At 49.1% G+C, this 16,944-nt stretch overlaps 1 protein-coding gene and 1 long non-coding RNA gene across 2 annotated transcripts in view; both read right to left on the minus strand.

Moving 5' to 3' along the window:
- Window positions 1-308: 308 nt before the first annotated feature.
- On the minus strand, window positions 309-850 carry LOC141058142 (GTP-binding nuclear protein Ran-like). Its single transcript, XM_073554298.1, has one exon. The coding sequence runs from the start codon at window positions 801-803 to the stop codon at window positions 309-311; it is 495 nt and encodes a 164-aa protein (XP_073410399.1). The 5' UTR covers window positions 804-850.
- Window positions 851-4,026: 3,176 nt separating this feature from the next.
- Window positions 4,027-16,944, minus strand: part of LOC141058165 (uncharacterized) — a 33,330-nt gene continuing 20,412 nt past the window's right edge. The window contains exons 2-3 of the long non-coding RNA XR_012222108.1: window positions 4,575-4,676; window positions 4,027-4,179 (exon numbers count right to left, since the gene is read on the minus strand). This is a non-coding gene — a long non-coding RNA (uncharacterized lncRNA). The remainder of the gene's footprint in view (window positions 4,180-4,574; window positions 4,677-16,944) is intronic.

A 16,944-nucleotide genomic window follows, 5' to 3' on the forward strand; every position in this document is an offset into this window, starting at 1 on the left:
AACACCCCTAATCTGTTTAACTTTTTCCCATCCCTTATGAATTAGGAGAACAGTAGGAAACCGAGAACCCAGTTTTAAAAATTGCCCCCCTTCCAAACTCTCACCCAGAGGCCATTTTCCAATCAAATATCTCAAACTACTGGGCGATTGTCCCTTTCCCGTCTCCTCCCCCCATCCTCCAATATGCTGGCATTGTGCTGATAAAAAATATACCCAGGGGTTAGGGAGCGCTAAGCCTCCCTCGGCCTCTGCAAAGTTTCTTGTTTAAACCTTGGGCTTTTTGTAACAGAGGGCTTAGATTAAGTTCTTCAAACCTCGTCAGACGAAGGTTCAAAGTTGTAGTTACTCTTTGCAGAAATATCGTAGTATTGAAGATTCTTCTTCCTATGGAACAAGATGGACTTTGCTTTAACTTTTCTGTCCTTAATGTCCACTTTGTTGCCACACAAGACAAAGGGGATATTTTCACATACTCGCACAAGATCTCTATGCCAGTTACGTGCATTCTTGTATGTGACTCTTGATGTAACATCAAACATGATAATGGCACATTGAGCCTGAATGTAATAACCATCACGAAGACCACCAAACTTCTCCTGACCAGCAGTATCCCATACGTTAAATTTAATAGGACCTCTGTTGGTATGGAACACCAGTGGGTGGACTTCAATACCAAGTGTGGCTACATATTTCTTCTCAAATTCACCAGTCAAGTGACGTTTTACAAAGGCTGTTTTGCCTGTACCACCATCACCATCCAGAACAAGCTTAAAGTGAACTTGAGGCTGTCCTTGGGCTGCCATAGTTTATACCTTCCAGAAGCGTCTGTGAGAAAAAGAGAGCACCTCTTTATTTACCTTCTCCTTCACCACCTTGGGGTGCTGATAAGCCGAACGTAAATTTTTGACACTCCGTTGTATATGCAATGCTGGGGAAGGAATAATAAAACCGTCTCTGAAGCCATGGATTAGTAAGTTAGCCTTGCCTTTATCGGGATATCTATTTAGATAAGGGAGCATCGCGTGTAGATTGATTGGTGTTAGCCCCTTGACCATACCCGTTACCTCCTGACTTGCCAGCATTCCTTCGGAAACATTTGTTGGCCCCGTGTGTGACACTGTTGCACCATGAGCACACATGCCTAAATTTGCAATTGTTGGGGGGGAATCTGCACTGGCTGTCGTTAAATGACCAACACACTCCCATTTTTTGTCCACTTCCTCGCGCCAGATTTCCTGCACTGTTTCCTCTCTGGCCGGCGTTATCGGCCCAACCTTGAAAGGGTTAAAATGTCTTATTATTTTGGCCCATAAACTTTAACCAGAGCCCAATATTCTTTTGATCCCATCTCATGGACGGGCGAAGAGCCTTACGTTGTCTAAACTGCTCATCATATCGTAACCACCCTTGCCCCCCACATGCTCTATAGGCTTCCCCTATGGAGTCCATATAACAGAACAATTGTGAGCAGTTTTGTGGGGCCTTTTCCCCTATGACACTAGCAAGTATCACAAAAGCTTGCCACCAGTTTGAAAAAGTTTGCGGTACTGCCTGAGCGCAACGCAATTCTTCGTCCTCCTTTTTTCCACCCCCTCTTCCAAATCTATCAAAACCCGTCTTCTCCATAGGTAGCAAAGAAAAAATATCAATGTACTCATCTTTCCAAATTTTTTCTTTAACCTCCTGTTTAAGGTGAGCGCCAGAAAAACAAATGTATACCTCCCCCCGCGCCCTGTCGTCTAAATGACCATTCTCTTGCTCCCCCACTATTAATGTTTCAGGCACAACCCTTTCCCGTCCTCCTGTGTTCCCCCCTTGAACAGCATTGGGGGAAGACTTGGCCCAGACCCTTCAAAGCACTCCAGCCCCTCCTTAAGACTTGTTATTAGGGCTATCAACTGTCTGCTGGGTGAGTCAGTGGGGGATACATTTGTGTTGTGCATTACAGTTGCCTGTGGGGTTCCCAGTCTTTCCCCCCTCCCCTGTGCAATGTCGTTAAGTAACGAACATAACAGAGTTATAATTACCGGGCCGCTCGGGAGGTTAACTCCCTCCGGCCGCTGCGGTACAGGAATCCTCGGTGTCCTCCTCCTCGTCGCGTTGTAGTCGGGTCTGGTGCCGGGCGCCGTCCGAATGGCCAGCTTCCAAGGCCCTATCAGGCCGCTCCATATCATGGTGGTAACGCTGCTCCTCTTCTCGGCCATTTCCCCTTTCCCTGTAGTGACCGTGGCTCTGCCGAATTCCCCTCTCCATATTCCCCCCGGAATAAAATGCTGCCCCCGGGCATCCATGGGTGCACGGGCTCTTAATGGGGTCCCTCCCTGGCCGTAACCTGTCGCACCCCTCCCCATAATTGCCTGGGGTATCTCTGGAGGGGCTCCTGGCCCGTCTCAGCCCCTGAACAGGCATGTCCATAGACAGCCTTTCTGGGGGGCTTTGTTCTCCTTTTTGGCCTGCCTGCTATGTCTTTCTCCACTGGCCCTTCATTGGACAGCTCCCTCAGTGTTTTTCTGGCAGGCACCGTGCTGGACGACCTGCTCTCCGGAGTCCTCAGTAAAGGACCCCGGATGTAAGATGGCTGCGCCCGTGACTTGTTGCGCTGTGGGGAAGGTGCTGCTTTGTTCCTCCTCTCTAAGCGCGCCGGAGCCTGCAGCATCCGACGCAGATCTCTCCCCTGATTCTTCCCGTTGCTCTGATGCAGTGTTTGAAATTGGCGCCACCGCCTCTTGCTCTGCCCTGCTCCCGACTGCCTCCTGGATGACCGCGGGGACTTGACGCGGCTCCCCTCGCTACCCCCGATGATACCGCTGATGGTCTCCTCCAGCCAGCCAGGGGGAGGTTGGCTGGCCGCCTGGAGCTTCTCCATCAGCGCCTCCATACCGGCAAAAAGGGACAGCGTTTACCGGTAAGAAGGTGGGGCAGCGCTTGCCGGTGAGTAAGGGGGCAGCGATCAGTCCCAGCGGTCCTTTGTTGGCCTGTGGCTGTGGGGCCTGCTCCTATTTCTTCCTCTTCCTTGTAGGTCGCCTGAGGACAAAGAGGATTAATCTCTCCTTGCCCTTTCCTTTTGTCCTCGTTTAACCCCACCTCCCTATGTCATTTCCCTTTCTTAGCCCCCTATCCTCTCATTCGTCGTCTCATTCCCCCCCCCCCCTGCAGCAGTCTCGTCCCTCCCTTCCATTGTCATGTTAGCTTTCTCCTTACCACTTCGTTTCATGTCCGGCTGATACTTTGAAGCTCCAGAGCTCCTCAAAAGGAACAGTGGTCAGAAATTTAAAAAATGGTTTGGTCATTAAGGTCAAAATTGGCGCGGTCACTAAGGGGTTAACATTCATAACCCATCTTTAGCACTGGTTACACCCGCCATCTTGGCTGTTAGCTCTTCCCTGGTGTCAGCTGGAGCTGCTCAGTCACCGACACCCACAGCACTGCGGCGTCACCGGAGCTGTGACCACGGTCGGGTACTGCACGTCTGTCGGCGGAGCTGTGTAGCACAGGGACTGACAAGTTCCAGCCAACACCTGATAGGCTGAGGTGTCGGTGTCGCACCCCCCACTGATCACACACACGGATGACCTATTCTAAGGAATGACCGTCAATGTCACAGTCCTGGACAACCCCTTTAAAAAAAGAACTGCTCAAGGGATGGAAGCTCATGCCCACCATGGCAGCCCCTCCAACGCTGCTGCTGCAGCAGCTCAGCACCACATTGTCGGCCGTACCGATGACATCTGGACTCAAGAGACACTTTAGGACGAGGACCATGAGCCACTCGTGTTTATATTGTGGCAGTTGTGTTCATGCAAGAATGATACGTTTCAATTCACTGCTTGCAAGCAGCTACAAGGAGCCATTACTTACTCTCCGCCAGCTGGACCCACCTTTATGACACAGTTCTAAAAAGTGGGCAGGGCTTGGGAGGGACGGAGTCTGCTAGCGGTTTAATATAAGCCATAAACTTGATGTAACTTACGTAATGCTGAGGAGACGGCCCATTACTGAGAAACCAGCGACTCCGGATCCCAAAAACATAGAAAATATTAAATTTTATTATACAAAAATGACTAAACACGTATAAAGCACAGAGCGGTGCTAGCTTCTCTGTCGGCTGAGCAGATGCGACGTGGAGTCTCCCAACTTCTGAAAGTAGTAGTCGAGTTTGCCACTGAGCTTCTCCCGCAGCTATAAAGGAAATGGAGGAAGACATTAATGGCGCACACATGGTCTGAGCCAGCTGCCATGGCTCTAATCCATCACAGTTTATGTGTGGCATTATGTCACCATGCATGATATCACCATTAGTCACCACGGTCATGTGATATGAAATCGTGCCATTAACGGTCAGGGAGACCAGGCGCATGCGGAGGACAAGCTTTGGCTTTTCCGGTTCTCATCCTTACATGTCAATCATCCCAGTAGCACCAGGCAGCACAGACTTAGAATGGGGCCTATCATGGCATCCGGTATGAAAGGCGGCAGAATGTGCAGCGACTAATGGGGGACAAGTCCTATAATCGGAGCATATACCAAGCCCCCCGAATACCACACGCATGTGTGACGGTGACTGAGTCTCTTACCTCTTGGTTTAGCCGACTGTTATTCTCTTCCAGCGCTTGCAGAAGATGATCGATGGGGGAATACGGCATCCAAACCAAAGGAGACAAGGCGGACAGAGGCCACTGTCAGAAGTATACAGGATGGAAAAGATTAAAAATCATGGCAGCTTGCCTTTAAAAACAGTGCCACCGTAGTCTACAGGTTGTGTCAGATATTACAGATCAGCTCCAAAAAGAATGTTTTCCAAATTCTGAATGACCCCTTTAACAATTGTGCCTCATGTAGATTATGTATGTGTTATAAGGGACAATGTACCACAAGCTTTTTTCTGCTGTGTGATACAAGTCAGCAATCTGGAGTCTCCAAACTCCGTCTGATGCTGGATTCCAGACCGCTGACCTTCATCCTATAGCCTACGTGGTCCTTACCAGCTACGGGTCTCCTGATCCAAATATGATAGCCTCATATGTACAGTATTAGATGAGACTGTTCAGTTTGGACACAAGTGGATATTGGGGCAGCAAAGTGGCTCAGTGGTTACCATTGCAGAACTGTGGTCCTGGATTCAAATCGCAACAAGGACAACACCTGCAAGCAGTTTGTATGTTCTCCTCATGTTCTCTGTTTTGTCTCACACTCCACAGACATCCCGATAGGGAATGTAGATTGTGTGCCCCGATAGAAACAGCAATGATGTCGGTAAAGCTGGGGAATTAATGCGCGCCCAGCATCTGTGAAATGCGCGGAAACGCTGCACCTGTGAAAGGCACGCCCAGCACCTGTGAAATGCGCAGATGCTGCACCTGTGAAATGTGCGCCCAGCAACTGTGAAATGCGCGCCCAGCACCTGTGAAATGCGCAGAGACACTGCATCTGTGAAAAGCGCGCCCAGCACCTGTGAAATGCGTGGAGACGCTGCACCTGTGAAATGCACGCCCAGCACCTGTGAAATGCGCAGAGACACTGCATCTGTGAAAAGCGCGCCCAGCACCTGTGAAATGCGTGGAGACGCTGCACCTGTGAAATGCGCGCCCAGCACCTGTGAAATGCGCAGAGACACTGCATCTGTGAAAAGCGCGCCCAGCACCTGTGAAATGCGTGGAGACGCTGCACCTGTGAAATGCACGCCCAGCACCTGTAAAAGGCGCGCCCAGCACCTGTGAAACGCGCGCCGAGAGGTAAAAATGCGCGCTCCTGAATGTGCGCCTTACACCTTCCCAGCCTGCCTCAGGATCTGACCGCGCTCCTAAATGCGCCGCCTTCACTGCCGTGATGAACCAATCAGCGCTGCAGCTCACAAAGACTGACACACCACTACAATTTTGGCCTGCAAAGCAAAAAAAGCGCGTGCGGGGCCTGCCAGTCACAATATGGCGTCCTCTAACCCCTCCTCTCCCCAACCAAGGATTGGGCTTTCATTATTCTTTTTCCTTTTTATCGCTTCTTAACCTTTTAATATATATATATAGCTACTATAATTCTTATTTATTTATTTATCCCCTTAGCGCCCTGGCACAGTTTATACTTTTGTGCTCTCGGTTTATTTTTCCTCTTTTATTATAACAAGTTTTTTTTTAACCTTTTAATATTTGTATTTTTTTTTTAACTATTTAACCCCTTCCCACTCAAACGTTTACGCTTTCATTTCTTTTTTATTAAGTTTTTTTTTTAATGTTTAGATTTTATTTACTTTATTTAACCCCTTCCCACCTGGACAATTTTTCCTTATGTGCTCTCATTTTTTCTCTCTCCTTTTCTTTTAATAAGGTTTTTTTTTTTTTTAACCTTTTAATCTTAATTTTTTTAGCATTTTATTAATATATTTTTTTTTTTAATTTTCCTAACCCGGCCAATTTTTACTTTTGCACTCTGTTTCTTTTTCCTCCTATTTTCATTTTAACAAGTTTTTTTTTGTTTTTTTTAAATCTTTTAATCTTAGTTTTTTTTTGCCTTTTCCTTTTTTTGGCCCTGGCAAATGTTTACTTTGCGCTCTACTTTTTTTTTTTTTAAACCCCTTAATGACCAGGGGTATTTTTGGTTTTGCATTTTCATTTTTCCCTCCCCTTCTTTCCACAGCCATAACTTTATTTTTCCACCTATATGGCCATGTGAGGGCTTATTTTTTGCAGGACGAGTTGTACTTTTAAATGACACCATTGGTTTTACCATGTCGTGTACTCGAAAATGGGAAAAAAATTCCAAGTGCGGTGAAATTGCAAAAAAAGTGCAATCCCACACTTGTTTTTTGCTTGGCTTTTTTGCTAGGTTCACTAGATGCTAAATCTGACCTGCCATTATGATTCTCCAGGTCATTACGAGTTCATAGACACCAAACACGTCTATGTCCTCTTTTATCTAAGTGGTGAAAAAAAATTCCAAAGTTTGCTAAAAAAAAAAAAAAATTGCGCAATTTCCGAGACCCGTAGCGTCTCCATTTTTCATGATCTGGGGTCGGGTGAGGGCTTATTTTTTCCGTGCCGGGCTGACGTTTTTAATGATTCCACTTTTGTGCAGATACGTTCTTTTGATCGCCCGTTATTGCATTTCATTGCAATGTCTTGGCAACCAAAATAACATAATTCTGCCGTTTTGAATTTTTTTCTCGCTACGCCATTTAGCGATCGGGTTAATTTTTTTTTAATTGATAGATCGGGCGATTCTGAACGCGACGATACCTAATATGTGTATGTGGGATTTTTTTTTTACTGTTTCATTTTGATTGGGGCGAAAGGGGGGTGATTTGAACTTTTAGGTTTTTTAAACATTTTTATTTTTAAACTTTTTTTTTTTTTTACTTTTGGCATGCTTCAATAGCCTCCATAGGAGGCTAGAAGCATGCACAACCCGATCGGCTCTGCTACATATGGGCGATGAGCAGATCGCCCATATGTATCAGATTTACTGCTGTGCTTTCAGCACCGACCACCGGGTGGTGCTGAAAGCCATATGCCTGGAACAACCATAGAGGTCTCAGAGAGACCTCTGGTTGTCCAGGCAACATGACGCCGACCCCCGATCACGTGACGGGGTCGGCGATGAGGTAATTTCCGGCCCGGCGGCCGGAAATCCTATTTAAATGCCCGCTGTCAGCTTTCACAGCGGGATTTAACTAGTTAATAGGCGCGGGCGGACAGCTGACATGTCCCGGCTTTGATGCAGGCTCAGCGCCGGAGCCCTCATCAAGGCAGGGGAGATGTCTGATGACGGACTGTGTATGTCATTGGACATTAAGGGGTTAATTAGGTTTTATTTTTATCTTAATCTTTATTTTTTATTATTTCTTTAACCACTTTCCTTCCTGAACACTTTTAACTTTTGCATTCTAGTTTATTTATTTTTTAATGAGTTTCTTTTATTTTGACTTTATAATTTTTATTATTATTTATTTATCTACCCTCCTCCCACTCTGGCCAATTTTTACTTTTGCGCTCTTGTTTTTTTCTCTTCTTTTTTTTTCCTAATATGGTTTTTTTTAACCATTTAATCTTATTAATTAATTTATTTAACCCCTTCCCACCTCGGCCAATTTTTACTTTTGCCCTTTCATTATTTTTTTTTCTTCCTCTTTTTTTTTTTTACATTTTTTTTTGTAGGACGTGATGTAGTTCTGAATGCCATCATTCATTTTGATATCTAAAGTGGTGAAACGGTAAAAAAAAAAATCCTCAAATTTCAACCCTTTTATGTTTTTGTTTGTTTTATTTTTACAATGTTTATTGCGCTCTACAAATGTCTTAGAAAGCAGAGTCTCCAGATCAGTCCGAGTCCGGTGATACCAAACTTAGTTTTTATATTTATTTACTTTTTTATGTTTAAAAGGGAGAAAAATATTGTAAAAAAATAATGTCAATAAAAATGTTAACGTGTTCCGCCATTTTCTGAGCCCTGTACTATTTTATTACCCCTTTTGTATTGGAAAAGAAGGGTAGTTTTAGTTTAAAAAAATAAAATTTTATATCCATTTTTTTTAGTTGACCGAATGTCTGATAAAAAGTAGCAGAGCCACATCTGTCTTTCATTCTAGCCATGGATCAAATTCTGCAGAGCAAGTCTATACATCTGTGAAAAATATGCAGAGCTCACTGATGGTCTCCCAGTTGGATCCTACTGCATTTTCACTGCTAGTTTCTAGGAGAAGCTCAAGAAACTTTTTCTATTGCATAAGAAAAGAAAGACTAGTGAAAACTGGCACAAGGACCCAACACTGATGGAAATCTGATCCAAAACCGTGATGACAATTGCTCCGTTTTTCACATCCGTAAATAAACCCAGACGCCTGAATGAGGCTTTAAGTGTTTATACGAAAAATGCAGTTTCATAAATTCTTTATAAATTGTTTGCTTGATTGTGAGGTCACAGACAATAAACGTGAAGTGTTAGCAGCACTTACTACTGTGCTCTAGACGATCATCAGTGCGCGGGGTCACAGCCGCTGAGAATCTGAATCAGGGCTGAAAGCAAAATTCACTATTATGTTTATATTCTCCTTATATTATATCCAGATTGTTACAATATTCTACATCTCTGATACATCACAAAGGCTGGAAGACAATGGGAGGAGTGACTGATACCGGGGGGGGGCTGCACGATCAGTACAGGATCAGTAATGTGTACACTGTGTGCAGAATTATTAGGCAAGTTGTATTTGAGAGGATTCTTTTTATTATTGAACAACAGCTATGTTCTCAATCAACCCAAAAGACTCAAATATCAAAGCTTAATTCTTGGAAGTTGGAGTGGGTTCTTTTTAGATTTGGCTATCTTAGGAGGATGATATCTGTTTGTGCAGGGAACCAGGGCTGTATTTAGAGTTTATGCTGCCCTAGGCACTTTTAGTGCTGCCTCCCCTATTGGTGAGTATGACTAATGCAGACACTTTGGCAAAAATCGCTGATGTGAAAATAGCCTCCCTAGTGCAGCCATCTCCCCAGTGCAACTGTGACGGACTCAGCTTCTGCTGAGGCGATTTTTTGAGTGGACCCTCTAGGTCGTGGCACCCACCCTCCAAGGGCGAGCTTACCTTGTGAGAAACCATCCCCTATACAGGGAGTGTCAGGGGCAAGACCAAGGGGGTGAGCCACCACGACTGCTGGGACCAGACGGCCGGCTCAGGGGAACACTATGTGCAAGTGTCTGACGACAAGGACGAGCAGGAAGCAAGACAAGAGGTAAGTTCAAGGTATCTTCATTAAGAACTTCAGGATAACATTCAGTGCGAATGTGAAAACAAGCAACACGGCAGGGTGCGTGCGTGGGCACGCCAAGGTCCATAGCATGGTACGTGCCAGGAGGCACGCCTGGGTACAGGTAAAGGCACAATGGCATCGGACTCCGGACAGCTGGCAATGATCGACATGATCAGGGCATCAGGCTGCGGACATCAGGCCGCAGTCATCAGGCTTATGATATCTGGCAGCGAGCAGCAGGTTCCGGGTATCCAGAAGGCAAACCAGGGTTCAGGCAAGGAGGCATGACAGATCTCCAGGCAAGGTGCGTGTTAGGGAACACGCCGATGTCTAGGGCAGGATTCCAGGCAGGATGCGGGCTAGGGGCACACCAGGGTAAGGTGCAAGGCTAGGTGCGTGTGTAGGGGACACGCCAGGGTTCAAGGCTTAACAAACTAGACAGGGCGCATGAGTAGAGACACGCCAAGGTACAAGACAGAAGGGTTCAAAGTACAACAAACAAGACAGGGTGCTTGTGTAGAGACGCCAAAGCACAAGAAACAAAGCAGAGTCCTGTGCGTGCAAAGAGACACGCCAGGGTCAGGGTTCAAGGCAGAGTCCTGCGCGTGCAGAGGGCATGCCAGGGTTAGAGTTCAAGGCAGGGTGCATGCTAGGAGCCACGCCAGGGTTAAAGGCAGGGTGCGTGCTAGGAGCCACGCCAGGGTTCAAGGCAGGGTGCGTGCTAGGAGCCACGCCAGGGTTCAAGGCAGGGTGCGTGCTAGGAGCCACGCCTCACTGGCCAGTGCATATGGCTGTACACAAACACGAGGCACGACCAAGGCACTGGAGGCGGCAAGGGAACCCACGCCAGGGTTCAGGGAAGGCAAGGCAGGGAGCGAAGGCAAGACATGGCAGAAACAGGCAAAGAACAGTGAAAGTACTACAAGGTAAAGCAAGGCAAAGACAAACATGGCATCAGAGACAACACAAGACATGGCACGAAAAAAGAGACGGAGTACAAGTACGGAGCGTGTGCAAAGACGCACGACAGGGCAGAGTGTAGGGGCACAGAATACAGGGAGCGACCCAGCAGACCAAGCAGCCATGCAGGGAAGCAACACAATTATCAGGCCCTGACCATAGGGAAGGGCGGTCTGATATAGCACCAATACTTCCGGGTCAAGACCAGAGAGGGACTTTGGGTTCAGATCCTCCAGGATCATAGAGAGCATCGCTAGAACAGCCTGGGTAGAACCATAGAGCAGATCACATGATCAGGAATACAGCGGATTGCAGAACCAGAGCAGGGCTGGAACATAGGAAAGGTCACATGATCGGGGTTTTCAGGAATACAGTGGATTGCAGAGTCAGACAGACGGATGGTTACCCAGCAACAGCGTGCAGCCATGAGGTAAGGCGCGCGTGCACACTGCTCCAGACAAGGCGGACGTGACAGCAGCCGTCTCCCCAGTGCAGCTGTCTCCCCAGTGCAGACTCTGCTCATTCCCCCCACCAGCGCTCATTCTCCCCCCAGCGCTCATTCCTCCCTGGCCCCCATTTTCCATATGACTCATTTCCCTCCCTGCCGCTCATTCTCCATCCGGCTTACCTGTGTCGTGTCTTGGTCCATTCCCTGCTGCTGCTGCATGTCTCTCGTCCAGCCTAGTTCTTCCTGTTTGTATGTGTTATCGCGCAGTCACGTGGTACCGCTCATTAAGGTCATGAATATGGGCGCCACGCCTATGAGAGTGGAGTCCATATTCATGATCTTAATGAGCGGTACCACGTGTGACCGCGCCCTCACACGGGAAGAACAGATATCGGGCGCAGGACCATCAGCGCTGCAGCAGGCATCGCTGGAGGAGGGGAGTATGATGGGGGGGGGACGAGGGGGAGGGCCGACCTCGGACTTAAAAAAAAAAAAAAACCTTGCTCAGGTGCCCCCCCCCGCAGAGTCCCGCCCTAGGCATGTGCCCATGAGTGCCTAATGGCAAATAGGTGTTAGGGATGGCGGAACGCACTAAATATAAAATAATAGAAAGTGCGTTCGCCGCCCGGGGTCCACCGTGCAGAGGTGTTAACCTGCTGCTATATAATGGCAGACGCACAATATGGCGGTATATCGCACACGGGATGAATGTCACCCCGTGTGCACTGGGTGTACTCTGTTAGCTTCACAGAGACACCTTAGACATAAACATAAGTACGGAGCCTGTTGGACTCACAGGTCTCAGAGAAATGCACGCACAGTATATGGTCACAGGAGCTGGGCCCAAGGCAGAGGGACAGAGTCCGTCTAGACCTACCGTGCATGCGGCGTCGCTACCACGGACGCCCACAGGTGCTGCAGACTGCAGCGCGGCTGCTGACAGCCACTACACGACAGTACCCAGGAGGGGCGCACTGTCGGACGCTAGTTAGGTGATGATATGCACTGTGGCCTGTAGCGTGCCACTGACTGGCGCTGAGTCTATGACTAAGTCCCTATCCACACACATAATATCAGAGGGAGGGGAGTCTTAATGAGTCATTCGCAGGTTCATGCATCCGTCATCATTCACACATGTAGCAAGTAGAGTCTATACTAGCGCATGGCCGAGCGGCCATGCGAACCTTTTATAGCCGGGACCTTCCGGAAGCATCCAGATCCCGGAGATGGACCAATCAGATCACGTGAAGGACCTGAGCATGTGACTCCCGATCTCCAATGGGAGATCGTCTCGTGAGTATGCCCAGTAGCGCGAGTTGAGGACTTAGCCTCTGAAGTAGCTTGCTGCTGAGCAGCCTGCTCTACTATTGCTGGCCCAGAGGTGGCAGCAGCAGCCAGACCCACAGACCTGGTTTGAGAAGGGTGTCCAGAACGCCGGGATTGTTGTGCAGGCTCCTGAGCCGGTGGAGAATGGGAGACTGCTGAATGCAAGGCTCTGGATTCCTGCTGTGCAGTTGCAGGAACCCGACGCCTAACATTACCCCCCCCTAGGGCCCCCTCCCCTCTGAGCCTCGCTACGCTCAAATGCCGCGATCAGGAGCGGGGCCTGGATGTTCTCCACTGGTTCCCAGGTCCGGGCCTCTGGACCATGACCCTTCCAGTCCACCAAATTTAATGTTTTGCCACGCACAATCCTGCGTCCCACAATTGCGTTGACCTCAAACTCGTCCGAAGACAAGTCTGATGTCCCGGCAGATGACTTGGAAAACCGGGCCATGTGAACAGGCTTGACAAGGGACACGTGGAAGACGTCATAGATGGCCAAGTGTGGTGGAAGAGCCAGACGGTAGACCACTGAGCTGATCCGCTCGAGGACTTTGAAGGGACCAATGTATCGCGGAGCGAACTTGGAGGACTCAGCCCGGCAACCTGATATTTCGGGCAGAGAGCCACACCAAGTCGCCAGGGGCAAAAGTTGGAGTGGGGCAACGATGTGTGTCGGCGGACGCTTTCATTCTCTCTTTAGAGGCTTGAATGGCATCCTGGGTGTGATCCCAAATTTCGCGAGCCTCCACAGCCCAGTCTGCCACCCTGGAATCAGTGGAAGACACTGGCATCGGGACAGGGACGCGCAGATGCTGGCTGTAATTAAGAAGGAACGGCGTCTAACCAGTGGAATCAGCCACTGCGTTATTTAGGGCAAATTCAGCCCACGGTCGTAAGGATGCCCAGTCATCCTGCCTGGCAGAGACAAAATGTTGCAGGTACGTGACCAGGGTTTGATTGGCTCTCTCAACCAACCCGTTCATCTCGGGATGATATGCGGAGGACAAATTGAGCTCAATACTGAGTAGACTGCAGAGCTCCCTCCAAAATCGAGATGTAAACTGAGGACCTCGGTCACTGACTATTTTGTCTGGCATACCGTGCAAACGAAATACGTGCTTTATGAACAGTGCGGCGAGACCACGAGCGGAAGGCAGCCGCGCGAGTGGCACCAGATGCACCATTTTAGAAAAATGATCGGTGACCACCCAAATGACCGTGCTGCCACCAGATTTGGGCAAGCCGACCACAAAATCCATGCCGACCATCTCCCAGGGTCTGTCTGCCACCGGCAAGGGATACAGTAACCCAGCCGGCCTCTGTCTAGATGACCTGTTCCGAGCACAAGAGACGCATGCCTGAATGTACTCTTTAGTGTCCTGAACCATGTGCGGCCACCAATAAGACCTTGACAGGAGTTCTGTGGTACGCTTATTGCCAAAGTGACCACCCACCCTGGACGCGTGTGCCCACGCGAGGACCTCTGGTCGCAGGCGAGGAGGGACAAAGGTCTTGCCCGGCGGTACTGCCTCAAAAGCGACCGGAGCCACGGTCCTCAGGCTCTCAGTGGGGACAATTAGCCGAGGCTCAGCATCCTCTTCCTCCACTGAGACCCCCGAGCGAGAGAGAGCATCCGCACGGACATTCTTCTCTCCAGACAGATAGTGCAAGGTGAAGCGGAAGCGGGAGAAAAAGAGCGACCACCTAGCTTGATGAGAGTTCAAGCGCTGGGCCGTTTGTAAATAGACCAGGTTTCTATGATCAGTGTACACCTGAAAGGGAAACCGGGCTCCCTCCAGGTGATGCCTCCACTCGGAAAAGGCCAGTTTCATGGCCAGCAACTCCCTGTCCCCATTGGAGTAGTTTCTCTCCGCTGGTGAGAAGGTCTTTGAGAAGAAAAAGCAGGGATGCTTACGACCTTGAGCCTCCTTCTGGAAAAGGACTGCTCCTGCACCGACGGATGAGGCATCTACCTCTAGGATAAAAGGTTTATCCACATCGGGACGGTGGAGGATGGGTGTGCCAGCAAAATGGGTTTTTAGAGACGAAAAGGCTGTGGAGACCTGCTCTGACCAAACCTTAGGATTGGCTCCTTTCTTGGTGAGAGCGACCAAAGGAGCTACCGGTGTGGAGAAGTGAGGAATGAATTAGCGGTAATAGTTAACGAACCCCAAAAAGCGCTGCACCGCTTTCAGAGAATGGGGCTCCTGCCAGTCCATTACCGCTTGCAATTTGGCAGGATCCATAGCCAACCCCTGGGCAGAGATGATATAGCCCAGGAACGGCAAGGACTCCTGCTCAAACTGGCACTTCTCCAGCTTGGCGAAGACAGAATTCGCCCGCAAACGGTCGAAGGCCTTGCAGACCTCTCTCTGGTGGGAGGTCGAATCTGGAGAAAAGATGAGGATGTCATCCATATAGACCATTACCGAAGTAGAGAGCATATCGCGAAAGACGTCATTTCCAAAGTCCTAAAAGACAGCAGGCGCATTACAGAGGCCAAAGGGCATGACCAGATACTCATAGTGGCCATCCCTGGTATTAAAGGCTGTCTTGCACTCGTCTCCTTCGCGTATGCGGATCAGGTTGTACCTCCCCCGTAGATACAATTTCGTAAAGATCCGGGCCCCTCACAACCTGTCGAACAACTCAGAGATCAAAGGGAGAGGGTATTTGTTTTTCACTGTAATGGCGTTGAGACCTCTGTAGTCAATGCAGGGGCGCAACTCTCCACTCTTCTTCTGCAGGAAGAAGAACCCTGCACCAGCCGACGACACCGATTTTCTGATAAACCCTCTTGCCAGGTTCTCCCGAATATATTGTGACATAGCCTCCGTCTGTCATGATCCAGGCTGGATCTGACAGTTTAAATGGAAAAGTGAACTTTTTTTTTCCTTTGGCTTGGTGCCAAAGTGTGTTGTGATTGCCCCCGGTGGCCATTAGAATTATTACACGTGGTGTTCATTCTAAGTTGCCCGGTGGTGGTGAGTGGTATCGCACTTTAGTTCTTTGGTTAAGTGCACGTGATTAGGTAACAGGTGTGAATGCTCTATAAATGAGTGTCAGGTGTATCATTCAGTGTTGGTGATATTGTGTGTCATTTTGCAATTAAGCCTGGGGGAGGAAGGAGCTGAACATGAGTCCTGCGCAGCCCAGCCAGAGGGGACGAGTGGCAGCTAGGTGGTCTGCAAGAAGGGCTGGCATGGCATGGTGGAGTCACAGTTTATGGTGTTGGCAGGAAGTGCTTGCATGGCTTGGTGGAATGACGACTATGGAGAAAGTTGCATTCAGCATGCGGGACTTGGTTGCTGAGAGCTGGACTCAAGCATGCTGGCAGGGTCGGACTGGGGTGTCTAAGGCCCACCAAGGGAATTAATTTTAGGGGCCCACCTACAGTAATGTACAACTCAACATTTAGGCTTTGAGACCGCGGAATTACACATGGGTTCTTTTGCCGTATATCCCACGCCAAATCTGCATCATTTCAGCATCCTAATTCTACTAAAAGCTGCACCGTTGTTCATATGCTGCAGATCTTTCCGCACTACGATTCATTTAATCCTTTAGGGCCGCAGGCCTGTTTTCACCTTAATGCCCAGGCCATTTTTTGCAAATCTGACCTGTGTTACTTTGAAGTTAAAAAGTGACCCCATTTTGGAATCTACACCCCCAAGGATTGACGTAGGGGGTATAGTGATCACTTTGTCCCAACAAGAGTTCCATGGTAGATGCTACACAGCCCAGCCAATCGAAGCGTTCGTATCTGCAGGGGGGGCTAAAATTCGCCCGGACCAGCCAGGCAGCGTTGCTGCCTGCCGGTCTTAGCGGCGAAAGCTTCCCGGTACCCGTGCGATTAGCTGCCCCAATAGGCAGCACAGGTCCCCAATAGGCAGCATTGGTCCCTATAGGCAGCACAGGTTCCCAATAGGCAGCACAACTCCCCAATAGGCAGCACAGGTCCCCAAAAGGCAGCACAGGTCCCCAATAGGTAGCACACGTCCCCAATAGGCAGCACAGGTCCCCAATAGGCAGCATTGGTCCCCAATAGGCAGCATTGGTCCCTATAGGCAGCACAGGTTCCCAATAGGCAGCACAACTCCCCAATAGGCAGCACAGGTCCCCAAAAGGCAGCACAGGTCCCCAATAGGCAGCACAGGTCCCCAATAGGCAGCACAGGTCCCCAATAGGCAGCATTGGTCCCCAATAGGCGTCATTGGTCCCAAATAGGGAGCAAAGGTCCCCAATAGGCAGCACAGGTCCCCAATAGGCAGCACAGGTCCCCAATAGGCAGCATTGTTCCCAATAGGCAGCATTGGTCCCCAATAGGCAGCATTGGTCCCAAATAGGGAGCACAGGTCCCCAATAGGCAGCACAGGTCCCAATAGGCAGCACAGGTCCCCAATAGGTAGCATTGTACCCAATAGGCAGCACAGGTCCCCAATAGGCAGCACAGGTCCCAATAGGCAGCAC

Source organism: Dendrobates tinctorius, unplaced genomic scaffold, assembly GCF_039654945.1.
Source record: "Dendrobates tinctorius isolate UK_male_01 unplaced genomic scaffold, ASM3965494v1 ptg000211l, whole genome shotgun sequence".
Taxonomy (NCBI): Eukaryota; Metazoa; Chordata; class Amphibia; order Anura; family Dendrobatidae; genus Dendrobates; species Dendrobates tinctorius.

Coding starts and splice junctions, on each gene's coding strand:
- LOC141058142 (XM_073554298.1), bottom strand. CDS start 803: ATGGCAGCCCAAGGACAGCCTCAAGTTCACTTTAAGCTTGTTCTGGAT.